Source organism: Apteryx mantelli, chromosome 14 (assembly GCF_036417845.1).
Source record: "Apteryx mantelli isolate bAptMan1 chromosome 14, bAptMan1.hap1, whole genome shotgun sequence".
Lineage (NCBI taxonomy): Eukaryota > Metazoa > Chordata > Aves > Apterygiformes > Apterygidae > Apteryx > Apteryx mantelli.
In genome coordinates, this window is record NC_089991.1 from 13,073,882 (window position 1) to 13,090,809 (window position 16,928).

General features: G+C 50.2%; 1 protein-coding gene across 2 annotated transcripts in view; it reads right to left on the reverse strand.

The window, feature by feature from the left end:
* Positions 1-794: 794 nt before the first annotated feature.
* LOC106493624 (proton-coupled amino acid transporter 1-like) overlaps positions 795-16,928 on the reverse strand; it is a 29,197-nt gene continuing 13,063 nt past the window's right edge. Inside the window, exons 10-11 of one of the 2 annotated variants that reach the window (XM_013953697.2) lie at positions 12,037-12,206; positions 795-4,646 (exon numbers count right to left, since the gene is read on the reverse strand). In XM_013953697.2, the coding sequence (XP_013809151.1) occupies positions 4,381-4,646; positions 12,037-12,206 (436 nt within the window). In that variant the 3' untranslated portion in view covers positions 795-4,380. The remainder of the gene's footprint in view (positions 4,647-12,036; positions 12,207-16,928) is intronic. The other variant, XM_067305018.1, reaches the window with a different exon arrangement.

Below are 16,928 nucleotides of genomic sequence, written 5' to 3' on the forward strand. Positions count from 1 at the left end.
CTCATGCATGGCGGAGCAAATCTGCTCCCCTTCTCCACGTGCTGGAGGTCACTGGGGCTCTGCTCCCCCCTTCAGTGCTGTGGCTTCATTTGCAGGAGGAGCAATAGCTATTTAAAATCCCCGAAGGAAAGATGTTTAAAAACTGCTGAAACACCCACTGAGAGCTGAACAGTGTTGCTTAAGACCTCAGCACCCTTCTCTCCTGCCCTAATCAGGGCTCCTGGCTCCAGCAGCAGTAATTCACCATAGTCAGAAATAACCCCACAATAACTATGAGTTGCCTGTGCTCAGCTGGCTGCTTCTCCCGCCCTAGGGTTAAGGGTCTTAGATCCCCCTCCGGAAACCCCATCAGTCTTTGTATTTTAGGGGGACTTTTCCACTTGGGAACCACAACTTCAAGAGGGTTAACTTTTTTAGCATTCATTTCCCAAATGGCCCTGCTAAAGACACACAAGAACATGAATTATTCAGTGCTGTGGGGATAATCCCGACTGCAGCAATGCTGGCACAGTGCCTGGACATCCTATCGGAGCATGGGCTAGCTCTCGCTTCTTTTGATCCATTGGGTGGATTGGCAACAACTATGCAGCCACTGCATTGCAACCATATGCATGTGCCACACGAACAGAGGCTTCCCAGGTCCCTTGCACTGTCCCAAAAGCCCCATCCCAGCCACACACCATCGTGGCAGGGCAGAGACGAAACCCAAGCCCACTCCCTCAGGCTGCAAGCAGATAAAGGTATCACGCAGTCACCGCTGACCACAACCTACTTGTACAAACACGTTCAGAAACTTTTAAGAGCAGCAAGACTGAAGTACTTTTATTTGAAACCCTCAGTGGAAGGAGGAGTCTCGTAACCTGGTACAGAGGTGGGAAAAGCGCAGCGAGCTCCCTCGCGTGGGGGCCGGCTGCACAGACAGTCCGGTTTTATTCAAGACGCAGTTTCCATCCCTCTGCTAAAGACATGCCAATAGCCCATGTGCTGTCCAGCTGTCCATGGGAGCCGAGGAGCTTAGAGGCCAGTGAAACCCCCACACGTTCAGAGGGTCTGCGTAAAGGGCTGATGGCTCTACACTCCTCCACTACATTAAATTTTTCTGTGAAGGAGATGGTGGTTTTACACGTGCCACTTGTAACAGACCTACCACCTCACATCACAGAGCCTTTTCACATAAAAAATAGATATTATTTATTGATTGAAGATACACAATTCAAGTACAGCACCAGAGAGGGGTTCTTCCACTGGCCAGCTACACATGCTGTACACTGACAATATCCATAGGCACAAAGCATGTACATTAATCATTTCTATATTTACACAATTTCCTTGGTTACAGAGCAGCCAACAATACACAAGTGTCAAGTTTTAACGTTCACCCGGTCCTGCATCAGGTCCTCATGGCTCACCAGAGCTCCTCAGTCCCACCGATGCTGCTAGCCCCCATTTCCAAGCACCCCCTGCTCATCACTTCTTCATTTCAGCATGATAAGCCAAAGTACCTTGCAAACCATTTAATGCTCCCGTGATATCCCACAGTCACCACAAAAGCAAGGTCTTTGCTGGCGATTGCACAGTAAGTCAGGACGCTACATATCTGGCCAGCAATCCAGGAAACAAAGCAGCGCAGCTCCTCGCGTTCAGCATGTGCCACCTGGTAAACGCAAGTGATTCAGTGCACTCACTCCAGGACTGGCTTAAGCCAACCCTTTCACCAAAGCGATAAATTCCCAGGCTGACAGCTCAGGCAGCACGTGCGTGTGGAAGGACAGTGGGGGACGTATCACCAGTGCACCAAGAAGCCTTAGAGCAGGTGCCCATCAATTGTGGCCAGCTTTCTGCTACGGACCATTGAGCCTGGGAGGTCTCCGAGGCTCTAACACAAAGCGATTCTGGAGTGCAAATCTGTATCTTGCCTCATTGGCCGCGTGGTGAAGTGATCAAGCCAGGCTCCAATACCTTGCCAGGAACAGGCAGAGCCTTTTAGAGATGATGTGCAATGATAGCCTTTAATATTGCATTTGTTCAGGATGTAGTGTGTGCTCGAGCTCCCTCCCTGCTCTCTGCCTGGCCTCGCCTCCTGCCAGACCCAGCTCCTTGCTGTCACCCCCAAGGTGACCCCCATATTGAGGATTTGTCTTAGAGGTTTTCTGTCGCTGTGACCCAGCAACACCGGAGCAGGCTGAAACCTTCACCAGAAAAGATTCAGAGGAGATGGGGTGAGCTTCGTGGCTAGAGGAGCCCCGAGAGAGTAGAAAGGAGGTGAAGGACCATAAAAAAAAAGGAGCTGTTGGAGCAGTTGAACCACCTACCTGCAAGGGCTGCTGGCAAAGCCTGCAGAAGTCAGCAGCCCCACAGACTGGCACAGCAGTGACCAGCCAAAGCAGAGCGAGCAAATGGGAAGGGGGGTCTCAGACAACTAAGTTAAGATGCTAAGTTATCATCTGGCAAGGAGATGAGCTGCAGGGGACACTTCTCTTGGTCACAGCTCTTCCATAGCATCCTTTCCCTCCTGAAGCCAAAATATATTTGCATTGCTAGGAAAAGACATCCTATGGAGGATGCATTTGCTCTCATCTGCCTGTCTCAAAAAAATCCAGCAAAAGGGCAAAGAAACTCCATGGAGGAGGCTGGACTTTTCTGGAGGAGTCCACACTAGCAGCGAGCAAGAGGAAGAGAATGGAAATATAGGAACTGCACTGAGAGCGAAGGGTGGCCAGGGAGCTGCTGAAGGATAGCGGGGGCAGCATTTGGCACTGGCAGCAGCCCAGTCCCCAGCACAGGTATTTTTGCTCAAGAAATTAAATGCAGTTGCAGGGAACTGCTGTGTTCAGAACTGGCCAGGACTCGCTAAGACAGAGTCCACGTCACTGGATGCTGGTGGAGAAAGTCCAGGAGCTTGCAGGATGCTGAGGCAGCTCTCCCCCTAATTACAGCAGCTCTGCTTGTCCATGCCTTCAGCCTCTTCTTCCCAAAGGGGAAAAAAGCAGCGTAGTGGGACCACAGCACCAGTGCAGCCCTCAGGAAGGACCTGCCCCCCCACAACACACAGCAGCAATGGCACAAAAAGCAAGAGGGACAAGAGACATGCCGGAGAGAGATGCCTCCTAACAGGGGACACAAAGCTGCATCGGAGGTAGAGGGTGCCACCAGGGAGTGAGAGGGACCAGGAGGAGGGGGAAGGATCTGGTCTTCTTTTCATGATTTAGCATTGAGCAATGAGACTGCAAGTACAACCGGGGAGGTGCTGGGCTAGCTCGGGCACTGTAAACAAGGCATATTTCTGTGCAGAGACCCAGCATAGTGGTGACCACCCAGGAACACCACTGTGGAGTGCAACAGCACAGGGAGGGCTCCTAGCTGAAGATAACCAACTCACTCGCTCTTTTAGAGTCCTGTGCCCAGTTTGCTCTCTCTATGCGTCATGCAAACACTTCAGAAAAACATTCATCAGATATGAGATCTAAAGGGGAGAGAAGCATTATTACTAAAGTTGTGGGCCAGGATTTAACAAACCCTGCTGCTCGGTCCCAGAGCTGCCGTGCCCAGCACCAAGACTCCGGCGGTCTGCCCCACGTATGGCCCACACAATGCTAGAGACAGCTGGAAGTGGAGGTGCAGCAGTCGGCATTGATGCTGACAAGTGCCCAAAGGCACGTAGCTGCCAAACGCAATGCCCGTGTCCTGGGATCTCTGGTCACAGGAGATCTGGGGGTGCCTCTCACACCCAGCAGACATGGGACCAGCACCCACACAGGAGTACCCTGCTCTCCTTGTCCCCAGGACACTCTGCACCTCAGGCGCTGCCCTCCCTGCCCATAGGGAGCAATTCCATGCTCTCCCACCTGAGCTGAAGTTTCTCTGTTGCCATCAAATAAAGTGCTGACAGGGGGAAAAGGAAAAAAAAATGGCACAGAGAAAAGCAGTCCCTGTTCCCTACCCCTACTGAAAGAAAGTGGGAATATGGGAAGGTTGGAATTAAAAAAAATAAAATAAAAGCAAAATCTAGATTCCCGGGATTCCTTGCCCCTCAAAGTGACTCTATTTACATGGGTGCCAAGGGGGCCTGTTTTGCTATCTCCCCTGCCAGAAAAGTCCCTGAGGAAGGCACTACCTCAGCCACAGGCCAGACTTCACCTCCCCTGGCTCCAGAAGCCAGCAGAGACCCTGCTGCACATCAAGATGTGTGGCAGTGATGGGTGGGCAGTGTCAGAGGCTTATTCTCTCGTCACCAGCTCAGCCTCATTCACACAGACCCAAATAACCATGTTTTACATGAAGAGGGGGGAAAACATCCCTAGGAAAGTGGCAATGCCCAGCCCCAGTGTGTTACTGGGCTCCGGCACAGCTTCCGGAGAGGCGCGCAGGGCAGAAGGACCGTCATTGCACCAAGGCGCTGGTGGCGTTCACAACCACGGAGGGAGTAGCCAGCTCCACCAGTGCCTCATAGGTCCCGACCACAAAGCCGACAAAGCCGAAAAGGCTGATCACAACATCCTTGATGATGACAAGGGGGTGCATGCCTTCGGTGTAGTAGGTGGCGATCTCCAGGAGCGGGGGGAAGATCAGAGCCAGTGCACTGCTGCTCACGGAGCCCACCAGCGAGATGACAATGTCCAGGCGTGGGATGAGGATGGCCAGCACACCTGGGGAAGGGGCAGACAGTCTGGTTAGCAAGGCACGAAGATATTGCCAGACAGCAGCCGAAACCCAACCACCCAAGTCAAAGCAAGCAAAGCAGATGGTATCTCTGACACGTTGAGTTGCACCTCTGCCCTCTTGCCTGATACAACAAGCTTTGAAGAGATGGTTGCATGTTTCCAACCATCTCCCCAAGCAATTAAGCCATTGCATTTAATTAACAGAGCACATCACATAGGCCAATACCTGTTCACCTCCCAAAACAGAGGACTAAAAGCCTCCCTCCACCCAACAGCAGCACCAGCTCATCCCAACAGACCCCAGAGTCCCCTCTGGCAGCCACTCACACTCATCACAAACCACCACCCGCACCAGCTGCGGCAAGCTGCAGCTAAACACCCCCGTACTGCGTGCCACCAGGGGACTCGGGGCATCACTTTGGAGAAGACAAAGCCAGAAAGTCACAATGAAGTGGCATGTGGGGGGCACACCTCTCCATCCTGCAGCCACTCTACATTGGTTCCCAGGTGCAATGCGGATGTGGAGGAGATGTGAACAGAAATGCCTGGGGCAGAGTCCCGCGGGCAGAGGTCTCCATTCAGAGGGAAACCACTCCATCTTTTCCAACCTTTGGTTGTTTTTACCCCAATACCAGAGCCAAGTGAAAAAATCTACAGATTTTTAAGCTTCTGCCGTCTTCATCTAACCACAGCAATGGGTCTGTCACCACAGATGTAGCCAAGAGGAATGCCACCAAAGCCTCCCAGCTCTGCCAAGTGCTGGATAGAGAGGAGATCACGCAGACCCAGTGACCTTCAGACTTGCTGCCAAAGAACTGGTGGCTGAGACGGCAAGCAGATAGGCATGATGACCCCCTCAAAACAGGCCTGCTTTCACTGCGGTCGTGCTTGGAGGTGTGCTGTTGACATGCTGGGCACAAGCAGGGCTAAGTATGTGGATGTGCAGCAAAGCAGCAGCTCTAACCCATGGCACAGAGGCTGAGCCTGCAATCTGCAGCTGAGCCACGCTGCAGGATGAACAGACACCCAGGAAGGAAATGCTGTGCTCATTCCCGAGACTGGCTCCCCTATTCAGCTCCACCAAGGCTGCCTGACATGAACCGGTGCATTCCCTCAACAACACGCATTTCAGAGGGGCCAGAACATTAAAGGCTGCAGGAATAAGTTGTAGTTTCCCAGAAGACCCCAGCTGTAGAAATAGGAACAAAGGATGTGATCGCATTAAAAGATGGTCAGTTTGTTCGCGCATGGGGCTGTTTTTCCCCATAATGCAACCTGAGAGGTCTCTGTTAGAAAGGAATCGATAAAATCTATGTTTCCTGACAAAGCCAGGCAGGAAGAGAAATCCTGAACAGCGCTGAGCCCAGTTAATTGGCCAAAAAGCATACATTCAGAGCTGCAAATTGGATTTTCCTCCAATTAGCATTACGAGCCTAACACTTAGTTATGGAAACCCTGCCGTCACAAGAAGGTGAGGCCAGTGATAGGACTCCCGTTACATGAGGAGTCGTGCAAAAAAAATTCCATTTTCCCATTTCGACCCACGTTCCCAAAACTCACACTGGGAGAATTAAATAGCGGTGGGGAGGAGGGAAGAGAACTGCACAGGAGGTGTCACCCTGGGCAAAACCAGGGCAGGGCAGCAAGCTGGAGACTGGAATAGGGGAGGGCTGGGAGTCCCGCGGGAGCCATCAGCAGGGTGAGATCCACCATGGGAAAACACTTCACGCTTCCATGAAAGAGGTTGCTACAAGGTCAAGACAGTGATAATCTGGAAGGAACCAGGGGGAGAGAAACAAGATGGCCTGCTCCAAAAATCAGTGCTACTGCAACAGGCCACAGCAAGTGCTTTCTGCAGTTGCATGGCTGCTGGAGCAGCACAAAGTGGAGAAACCCTTCGGAGAGGGCCTCAGGAGCGCCCAGCCACACCCAAGCACAGCACCACCACATGGAGAAGCCGTCAGGCTCTGCACATCCCACCAGCTTCCACCTGGGAATCAGCAGGCATTTTGCTTCACACGTCACTAAGCCACAAGGGCCCCATCAGGTTCTCCAAACTAAGGGCACAAGGGAGCCAAAAGGATTTGTAGTATTTGAATCTTGTTATCAGCACACTCAGCTCCTTGGCTCCTGACCCAATGTCTATGGGGAGGAAGGACCAGAGCAGAGCAGAGGCCTCCCAGCCAGGATGGCAGAGCAATACCGCAGGAAGAGGTTTCTCCCATTTCTTCACATGCAGCAACTAGGAGCCTCCTGGGTTCCGACATGCCACCCCAGCATTGCCTGGCTGCCTACATGCTCCTCCTCACCATCTTGCAGAGCCTCGCACTCGGGGAGTAAAACCTGCCCTGTGCCGCAAGTGCACCCACCCCAGTACAGCTCCTTGCTCACCTGAGGGCTGCTACCCCCCAGCTCCACAACAGACCCCTCTAACCAGCCTCTTCCCTGAGCCAGCACACTGCAGACCAGAGAGCACTTGGGTGACAGCACCTGGCAGGTTTCCCTCTTTGCACCAAGCTCTGCCCATAGTCCCAGCATTCACAGAAATTGCATTTAATGCTTCCTGGCAAGGCACAAGCACCTGCTCTCGAGGTGCAATTAAACCAGAGTTTTTCTGCAGCTGGGTGAGCAGAGAGCCCTTGACTAAAGGCCAAGCAAGATAACTGCCCCTGGCAAATTGATGCTGCTTACAGGAGGGGAGGTTCTGGCATCCCCGGTCCCCATCACAGGGGCCAGCAGTCATGCACCCCATCACCTCTGAGGTCTCTTCCTCCACACCTGGGGAGCTGTGAAACCTTAGAAATCCTGCAAAAGTGGGAGGCAGCAAGAAAAAGCCACATCCCCCACCTCTGAACAAATCCATTTGTTTTGCATATGTTTAGAGCTGTTCCAGAGTGAGAGCACCTACAACACAGCCTGTGGGAGAACATTTGTTAAATAAGAACTTCAGCCAAAAATAATCCCCCTGGGAGGCTTTTTGCAACTTTCACTTAATGGCTGCAAACTCCTGAATGTTTTCCCCCTCTTCCTGTTACAGGATGGACCTTCTCCTTCGAACAAGGGTGTAACCCCAAACGCCACCAGCACAGCCCAGGCACTGGGGCAGCCTCATGGCTCCTCTCCATGTCTGGCTGGGACTACAACATAACCTAAGGTTACTAATGGCATAAGGCAGCATTAGGTGAACATGTTCACATTACTGGGTGCTTCAAACATTTGGGGATAGGACTCAATCCTGACCTAGGATCCTTCCTCCAGCCCAGGTGACAGCAATGAAACGTGCATTGTTTGCTGCAGGCATCCTGCCCTGATGAGGCCCTCAAAAGCCAAGCTGATGGAGTCATGAAGTCACTGCAGCTGGCCTTCTCCAAGCTGCCTAGGAAGATCAAGCTAAGGGTGTGAACTGGACAGACAGAGCTCCAAGGAGGAGGCACATAGCAAGGGGCTCAGTCCTGCAAAGAGCCAAAGCTCTGCGTTACCACCCCTCTGCCACAAGGAGGTCCAGACTTTTGCAGGTTGAAGGGAAGAGTGGAGCGGCCAGCTGCTAACAGCATCCTCAGCCCACCCCACCCCACTCTTCGGACTCAAACAAGATTAAACCCCACTCAAAAACAAGCAGAACTAAAGTACCAGCTGCAGTCCTCAGCCTCCAGGGGCAACAGTCACACTTTCCACAGATATTAATTCAAAGGGTTTTTAAACTGTGCTGGTTTTGAAGTCTAAGCTTAAAAGACACCCATATAGCAAATTGCATCCTCTCTTTGGAAGCCAAAGCCATGATGCAGGCTTGTTCTGTGGCCACAAGATCATCTGATGAATATTCATACAACCCCCTTAACTGCTTTTATCCTCACCAACATCCACAGTGATCTCTTACACTGAAAGATAAGAATAGGAGATACAAAGGAACCTGCATCCTTCCACCAACACCTCTCTGCCCTTAGCCCCAAACTGGAGGGTACAGCCACTGCCATCACCTAAAGCCACCCCTTCACCCTAAGCCTTTGCTTACCTGTTCAGTCCCACCCCGACACCACGGGCTCCCCTCCCAGAAGCAGACTCTGAGCTTGACCATTAAGACAGCGGTGACCATAGCTTGTGCCCCAGCACTGCAGGATTTAATCTTTGCTCTGTCCCTCTGGCCTTCCTGAGCTCCTTCATCTCGCTCAGGCAGGGAGAGCGGATGCCAGCTTTCCAGCATCATCTGCACTTCAAAGGAGAGCCAGAGATCAAACACCCTCCTTGTGCACTATGATCCTGCTTTATGCTCGCTCCAGCTCTTCCCATGCGAGGGTGGGAGAAGGCAGAATAAATAGCCCAAGCTCTTATTTTTCAGCTGGACAGTAAAAGGTTTTCTCCTTTTTTTCAGGGAACAAAAGACCTCAAGATCAAAGTTAGCTCTTCTCAAAACAGGCCCTGGGCAAATAAGGGACTGGGGAGAAGGAGGTAAATGATGAGATGGCTATTTGGCAGCCTGTGTTGCCTCCCATGTGGCCAGGCAAAGCCTTGTTACCAAGCCAGTAGGTGCTATGGATTTACTCTTCACTGGGCCCAAGATTCAGCAAAAGGTGCCACCAGTATCACTCCAGCTCGTGCAGTATATTTCTTTCAGGCAGGACATTTCCCAGCCACTGAGGAAAGCTTGGGCTAGGCTCAGCCTGACAAGGCTGTGCCTGACCATGGGATCTCCACCCCAGGACACTGAATTCCCCTGGCTGCAGGTGCTCTGCAGTGGCCAGAGATGCCCAGACCCCAGGGGAGGACATCATGAATATGAGCATCGATACATGAACAGTTTGGAATGGAGCTTCAGGAACTCAGCACAGAGAAGACAGGGCTTCACCCATCCCAGTTAAGGCAGCATTTCTGGACCATCATCATTATCAAGAGCCCAGAAACCAACAGGCTCTCAGTCAGTTCCATTTTCTCCAAATTAGCGCTGTGCTTTTCTCACAAGCCCAAACCAAAGCCAGCTAGGATGCAGAGTCCAGATCTCTGATGCTGAACTCTGGTGCATCAGCAGCATCAAACTATGGAGCGAAGGTCTTTCTTGGTGGAAGACGCCTGGGAGCTCATTCAAGCATCTCAGCTGTGCTGACAACAGCAAGGATGTAATCTTCAGGAATCAAAGTCAGCCAAAATCGTATACACCTGTGCTTCAGTGACCTGTTGCCCTTACGCTTCAACAGCTCTGCCTTTCCCAGCTCATATTTCACCCTTTAAAAAATAGGCAGACAGGTCAAACCCTATTCCTCAACCTGCTAAAATCACAATTCACCTCAATTTCCAAATTATGCAGGCAATTGCATGCAATGACTTTTATAGCAGACAGGGAGTGGCTGGCATCAGGCTGCATCTTGGTGCTGGACAAGCCTGATGCCAGAGCAGGCAACAGCCCTTCAGAAGGTTGGCCTCTTTATTCAAAATGTCTCCAAATACTTGTGGTAATTAAAAATCGTCTCTAGGGTCTCCAAACTAGTCAGGTCCAACCACGACCCTCCCATAGTTTCAGCAGAGCAACAAGTGATTTCAGACTGTGCATCAGCCACTTGGCCTTGGCGTTGCCCCCCAAAGCTCTGCATCCTTCTGCAGGAAGGACCAAACAGCCTCCAAAATAACAAGAGAAGTCAATGTTAAGAGGCATCCCAGGAGGGATAACGTCTCCTGGTCTGGCCAGAGCACCTGAAAATGCTTCCCAAGCCCTCAACTCAAAAAGGAGCACAGGGCCCTTTCAGTATCACTGTTTCGTCCAGCACATGGGCCGTGGGTAAGTCTGCTCTCAGGTTTTGGGAGCCTCGCACCCTGGGCCAGCAGCTCCTTGGGGCTGGCAGGATGAGCCCTATTTGGGTGATGAGAGCTGGCTCCATCACACCTTTTCTGTAGGTCAGCCAGGGCTTGAGCCTGCCAGTCTGCTCCACCAGCCTCACTGCAGCCATGAAACCCCTGGGAGAAAAAGGGTCTGTTTTGGGCTGAGGCAGCCAGACCCGCCCGCAGCACACAGCACGCTGCTGGCACGCCAGGGCTTTGGTTATAGGTCATCCATCCACAGATTATTTTCAGTTATCTGCTGTTGTGCTACATACTGCAATAAAACGTGTGCATGGAAAAGCAACTGTGTACTTGGCTTTTTCCTGCTGTTGTCAGACAACACCCAGCTTTCAAAACAGAGTCCAGTCAACGCAGCAGAGAAACTGGGAAAGGAAGGCAGCTAGGCATGCATGGAAGTGACCAAGAGGTTATTATGCCACAACTGGTCAAGTCAAACTGCTCAGGACAGGGATTCCCTGGCAGGATCTGGCTGTTCACTGTTCACTTGAGGTTTCTTCTCAATAGCCAACAAGCTTTTTTATTTTTTTAAACTATAACTTTACAAATTTTTTATTTGTTGCAGAGAGAACGCAGGCAAGGCATCAGGTGCAAATACACATTTGTCTCACTCTAAAAGGGATATCACTACATACTAGCATAGCACTCTGAGAAAGGACACCTATTCCCTCACTGTCAGCAAAACCTTTGCAGCTGTCCCTTGCTAGGTGTTGCTTCGGCACAGAGAACCTGGCTGCTCAGTGCATAAAGAAAACAGACAGCCTCAAGCCCAGGCTGTCCTGGCATCAGACCAGGTATTGGGATTGTTTTATACACAGCTTTTTTCAGCAAGTGTCATCAGTGGGATCCCACACCCAAGGCTCCAAGGGAGCCTCATCACTGTGTAAAGCAGCATCAGGTTGCAGCCTAGTCTGGATGCAGAACTGCAACGCACAGCTAATAATCTGGCAAGGTGTCAAACTGCAGTAACTCCTCCCTGCTGAGACCCATGTCCTGAAAGCAAACACACACCATCAACACATGGAGAAAGCATGACCAGATGCTCCAGCTAGCACCTAGCCTCCCTCTTGGCCACATGCAACAGGTGTCTCGCCAGGTCTTCAGCTTCCCTTCTCAAATTCTCCCAGGTTTAAACTGATCTGCCACCTCCAATTCAAGTAGGAAATTTGCAGAGATGAAGAGACATAAGAGGCTGCAGGGTAACTAAGCATATGACCCCATACCAAAAGGCCTAAGCACCTTCCAGCCAGAGGAAGCATAAGGGAGTTTGACACATGCCCTCAGTCTCCCCACAAGGGATGAGCCCCCAAGGGCTGCTCCTCAGCAGAGGAGGCTGTTCCCACAGAGAGGGGCCGGAGCACCACTGCTGCTGCCTGTTGGCAGACCTTTCTTGGCCCTCTGGTTTGCATTAGAAAGGTTCAAGAGACTCCCCACCACGATGGTGTTAACAGCAGGAGAAGAGGCCAGGGTGTGCGAGGGGCTTAGGCTCACAGCATTACTAGCCTGCAGTGGGAAGGAGGGAAGCTCCAAACAGGCTGTTCCTACTCACAGGTGATGCCAACCAGGGCAGTCCGGAGGAGCAGGTTGACCAGCCACCCCCAGCGCTCCGACACTCGTGCGATGACAGGAGGGATGATGATCTCAGCGGGCACGTAGAATTGCACAGCATATGTGAAGAAAATCCCAAAGGAGAAGAGCAGCTTCACTGCCTGGTATAACCTACAAACAAGAAGGAGGGGATCTGGTGAGATGGGCTCTTGTTCCGACCCCCATGGCATCAGATGAAGGCAAAAAGCAGAAGAGGAACACTCTGCCAGAAGGACATTTGTGTCTCAACTATTTCCCTTCTACACATCCCCCTTCCAAATTAAGGGGCAATGCCTTAATCCGCTGAGCTGTTTCTTGCGTAAGAGATGGCAAGGAGATAGCGCAACCTACAAGCCATGGCAACACATGTCCCCAGCACCTAATTAGAGACTTCAAGTCTTGCTTTGTGTAAGGAATTGGCAGGCCAGAAGTTGAGCCACCAGTCTTTCAAGTGCTGCTTCCCCCTTGGGAAACCTCTAGGGGCCAGATATTAAAGGCTATTTAAAAAAAAAAAAAAAGTTCCACTTCTAACTCATTCAAGGGTGCAGAGAAGGCTGATACGTCTTTGGCCAAGAGACCAGGAGCCCGACTTGTTCCTTTACACATTGAGGCACCTACCTACATTTCTAGATGCTCAAAATTCCACTGGCAGCTCATGTGCGCAATGCTGCCCTTGGCCGCACAAAGTTATGAGTCCTCTGGGCACCTCACTCCTTATGGAGGAATATGGGCTCCTTACTGCCCTCTTCACTTTCACATGACAGGGCTGGACTCTGTAAGGCATGCAGTGACACAGGGAGTCCTTCCTCCCGACTGCCACGCAGTACATGTGCCACGGACAACACCTGAATACCCAACCATTAGGAAATTGCCCTCATCAGAGATGGCTAATTGCATTGATACTGGTAGGACCCTGCAATCCCGACTTTCAGCTGGTGACCTAGGATGAAGGAAGTTGCATCCATAACCCCTCACCAAACATTTCTCATCTTTGCCTTCACTAACAAAATCCAGCTTCCAAGCTGAAGGATGGAAAAAAGTTCCTTTTTTCCTGGTTGCAACCAACAATATTTTTTTCTCTAACTTAAAATAGAAGATCAAGAACATCTTCAAAGAGTTTTATCAGCTGCAGCCATGAATATTTCACAAATTTCAATTATTGCTTGACTCCCAAATAGGAGGAAGAGGGCTGCACCACGGGGATAAGTCTGCGCTTACAAAATTAACATAACGCAAATGTCACCACCACCACCTGCAACTCAACCGCCTCCATGAAACAAAAAAACAGCAGCTATTTCTAGAACGCTGCATAATGCATGTTTGGGGAAAAGACAGTTAAAACAGGAGTTTAGGCTTCCTAGAAGGAACTCAGTATGCAGACAGGCTGCAAACAAGAGCTTGGGCTTGCTTCAAGTCAGACCTCACTATGTCCTGGATCCTCCAGCGAAGTGACAGGAGGCAAGTACGGCTCCAGAAAAACCTGCTACAGCTGGCCAGGAAGCCATCCCCCAGCCCCGTCTCTGCCCTGAGCTCCCTGGCAATAGAACAAGCCTCTGTACAGCGGAGCGATACCCAGTTACATTACACACATGGTCCTGCCTGTTCCCCTACACAGACATGCTGGCCAAGCTGGACAGCAAATCAAACACGAGTCAGCAGCATGTCTTTGCAGCAATTAAGGTTAATCATGCACTGAGCTATACTAGCAAGAGTGTAGCCAGCAGCTTAAGGAAAGACATTACTTCCCTCTATTTGGCCCTCATGAAGCTGCAGCTAGAGTACTGTGTCCAGTTTTGGACTTCCAGGACAAGACAGATATTGATCTGCTGGTGTAAGTCCAGCAGAGGCTACTAAGATAGTCAGGTGCTGCAGCATATGACATGTAAGGAGAGGTCGAGAGAACTGGGTTTGTTCAGCCTGAAGAAGAGAAGGTTAAGGGGGATGTTACTGCTGTCTTCAGCTACCTAATGGGTAGGCATGGAGAAAACAGAGCCAGGCTCTTCTCAGAGTTGCATAGCAGAAGTACCAGAGGTAACGGGACAGAGTTGCAGCAAGGGAAATCCTAAATAGATGGGAGAAAAGGTCTTTACCACAAGGGTGGTCAAGCACTGGAACAGGGGCCCACAGAGGTGGGAGGAATCTCCATCCTTATTGATATTCAGAATTTCAGCTGGGACTGCTCTGAGTGAGGGTTTGGACCTGATGACCTCATGAGGTCGTCCCCGACCTAAATTATCCTGTGATTCTATAGGTAAACAAAGGACAGAACTCATGTCAGAGTCCAGAGTGCACCCACTCAGCCACAGAACACTATGTTCATGACTTGAGCGCACAGCCATCTATCCCATGGTTTGCATATCCTACAGTCATATTTCCAAGCAAGTGAATATCAAATATTGTAAAGCAATAAAGTGCTCCAAGGCTATCCATGTTTAAGAGATGCTATTTTAAAAGATACAGAATAAGGCTGGGTCAAGATCTTGCAGAGGCCAGGAGGAACCAGCACAACAAGCACAAAGGGCAGCTTCAACTCAAGAAGAGGAAGAGCTCAAGCACTAGCCATGACCCACAGAGAAAGCAGGTTCACTCAGGGCCCTGGAGAGGCACTGCTCTGCAGACTGCAGCAGACATCTGCTTATTCATGAGGGCCACCCCTACAAGCTGTACTTCAAGGTATTTCAGCAAGAGACAGTATTCCATTCTTTGACCATAGGCTCTTTCATTTCATACCTCCAACTGGTCACACACAAGCAAACATGTTCACCCTTGCTACAGCATTTCTTTACTTTTCAGATGGTGGGGTTAAGCAACCCTTCTGAGGATGCGAGGAGGGGTTTCTGCATAGCAGCACAGTATTTCTCAGAGACCATGGTTAGACCTGGGAGCTTGGAACTCATACACTCCTCTTCGGGAAGCTGTGGTTACAGACCAGTGAGCCTGGTAAAGTCCTTAGCCATCCTGTATCTCAACGATTCCTCACACATTCATCAAACCTGTCCCTAGAGACCTCCAGGTGACGGCTGCAGCTAAAGAAGGATGTAGCATCTCCTCCACGATACTTGCCTTATGCTTCCCGTGCTGCAGGCAATCCCCTGACTTCCTACCCACAGCCCTCATGACCAGCTTCTGCAGTGCAATGCCCTACTGCTGGGGAAAAAAAACAGGCAACAAAGCAGAATTCATTTCCAGAGCAAGTCTTCACCCATCACCTGAGGTTTAATGAAAGTATGGGAATACAGTGTTCAAGGGTTCAACCTTAGTTTCCCAGCCCTTACTTTAACAAGACAGATAACACATTTCCAAGTCCAATATTTACAGCCTCCATTGAATGTTCTGCCAGGAAGGAATGTGTACAAACACGTTGTGTTGGTGTGTGGAACCACGACAGACCACAGCACTCCTTCTCCAGAGGCAGCCTGTGGAGCACAGGAGCCCTGCCTCATTCCCTGAGCTTCTTTGTGTGCCACTTACAAATGGCTATTCTGTTTTCTGTATAAGAAAAACCTACAGCTTTTTCATAAAAGTACTTTGATGGAAAGTGTGGATACTCCAGAGGTGTGCATTCAACATAGGATCCTTCTATAGACTAAATTTGAACTATTGTTTCAGTTCTGTCTCAGTTTCCCACTCATAAGAACAGCAGCAGCATTTCATCTTCTTCCCATCTCATCTGTAGCTATTTTATCTGTATTTTATCTGTAGCTTGTTGAGCTGATGGGATTCATACTTGCTGCACTCTGTAGGTTGGGATTCAAATCTCATGATAATACTGACACATTTTTCAAAAGACATATTCCTTCTCACTGACAGAACAGTAACCTGTAAGTACTTCACATCCCAGTGTAGTTAACAGGTCAGGGCTCTCAGCAGGAGCAAGGCTTTCTGCCACACGGAAACAGAAATCCACCACAGTTCAGACACCGCACAGATCTAACATGAATGAAAGTCCATTCATTTAAAGAAACCCACAAAGCAAAAATAAAAGAAGGGGCTCTGCAATCTTCTTTTTTTTTGGGGGGGGGGGGCAGAAATCCTGCTTTTTCCAGTCCAACAGCTGCACAGGATTTTATATATATATATAATCTAATTACCTAATATTATTAATAATAATTCTATTAGTAGTAGTATTAGGTCAGTCTCTGGAAGTCCACCGGTGACTCAGGATACGAGTCCTGTCACAATCTGCATCATTTGTGGGGAAGCAGCAGCAAGTCACCTTGCACAGAGCTCAGCAGTTTGCTAACAAGATAGGACAGATTGGAGGAGAGGGGAAGATACACTTCTAGATAAAATTCTTACTTTGGTCTCTTGCAGGATTTCAAGCCAGTAGTGATTTCAAAGTGAAGCTTTTAAACTTCAGAGCATTCCTTAGCTGCCCAGTAGCATCCTGAAAAATTGTTTTGTTATAGGACAGCTTTCTGAGGAGCTCTGTGGCATCAAATCAAACCTTAGCCCTTACTCTGCATCAGTGCACAAGAGGTGCTTTTGTGCAAGCACTACCTCAGCAGAAGAGCAGAGCTTCTCTCCAGCCTCCCTCCTTGCCTGTCAATGCCATATCCTGCCAAAGAGATGCCTGGAAACAGTGTGTTGGAGGAATTGAGATGGGTTTGTCCATGACTTCCCCAAATACTCCCAAGTGGAGGAAGCTGGAAAAGGCCTCAACTCTCAACATTTGCATGCTGAAGAGCCTCCACACTTCTTGTCGCAAAGGTGTAAGATCTTCTACTAGAGAAATGCTTGCATTCCTTCCCTGGGATGAACATGGAGTCAAGTGCGCTGAACAACCATTTACCCTCCCAGGGACAGATCCACAGGCGCACTGCTGGCAGCCAAGAAAGGTAAAAGCCAACAGAA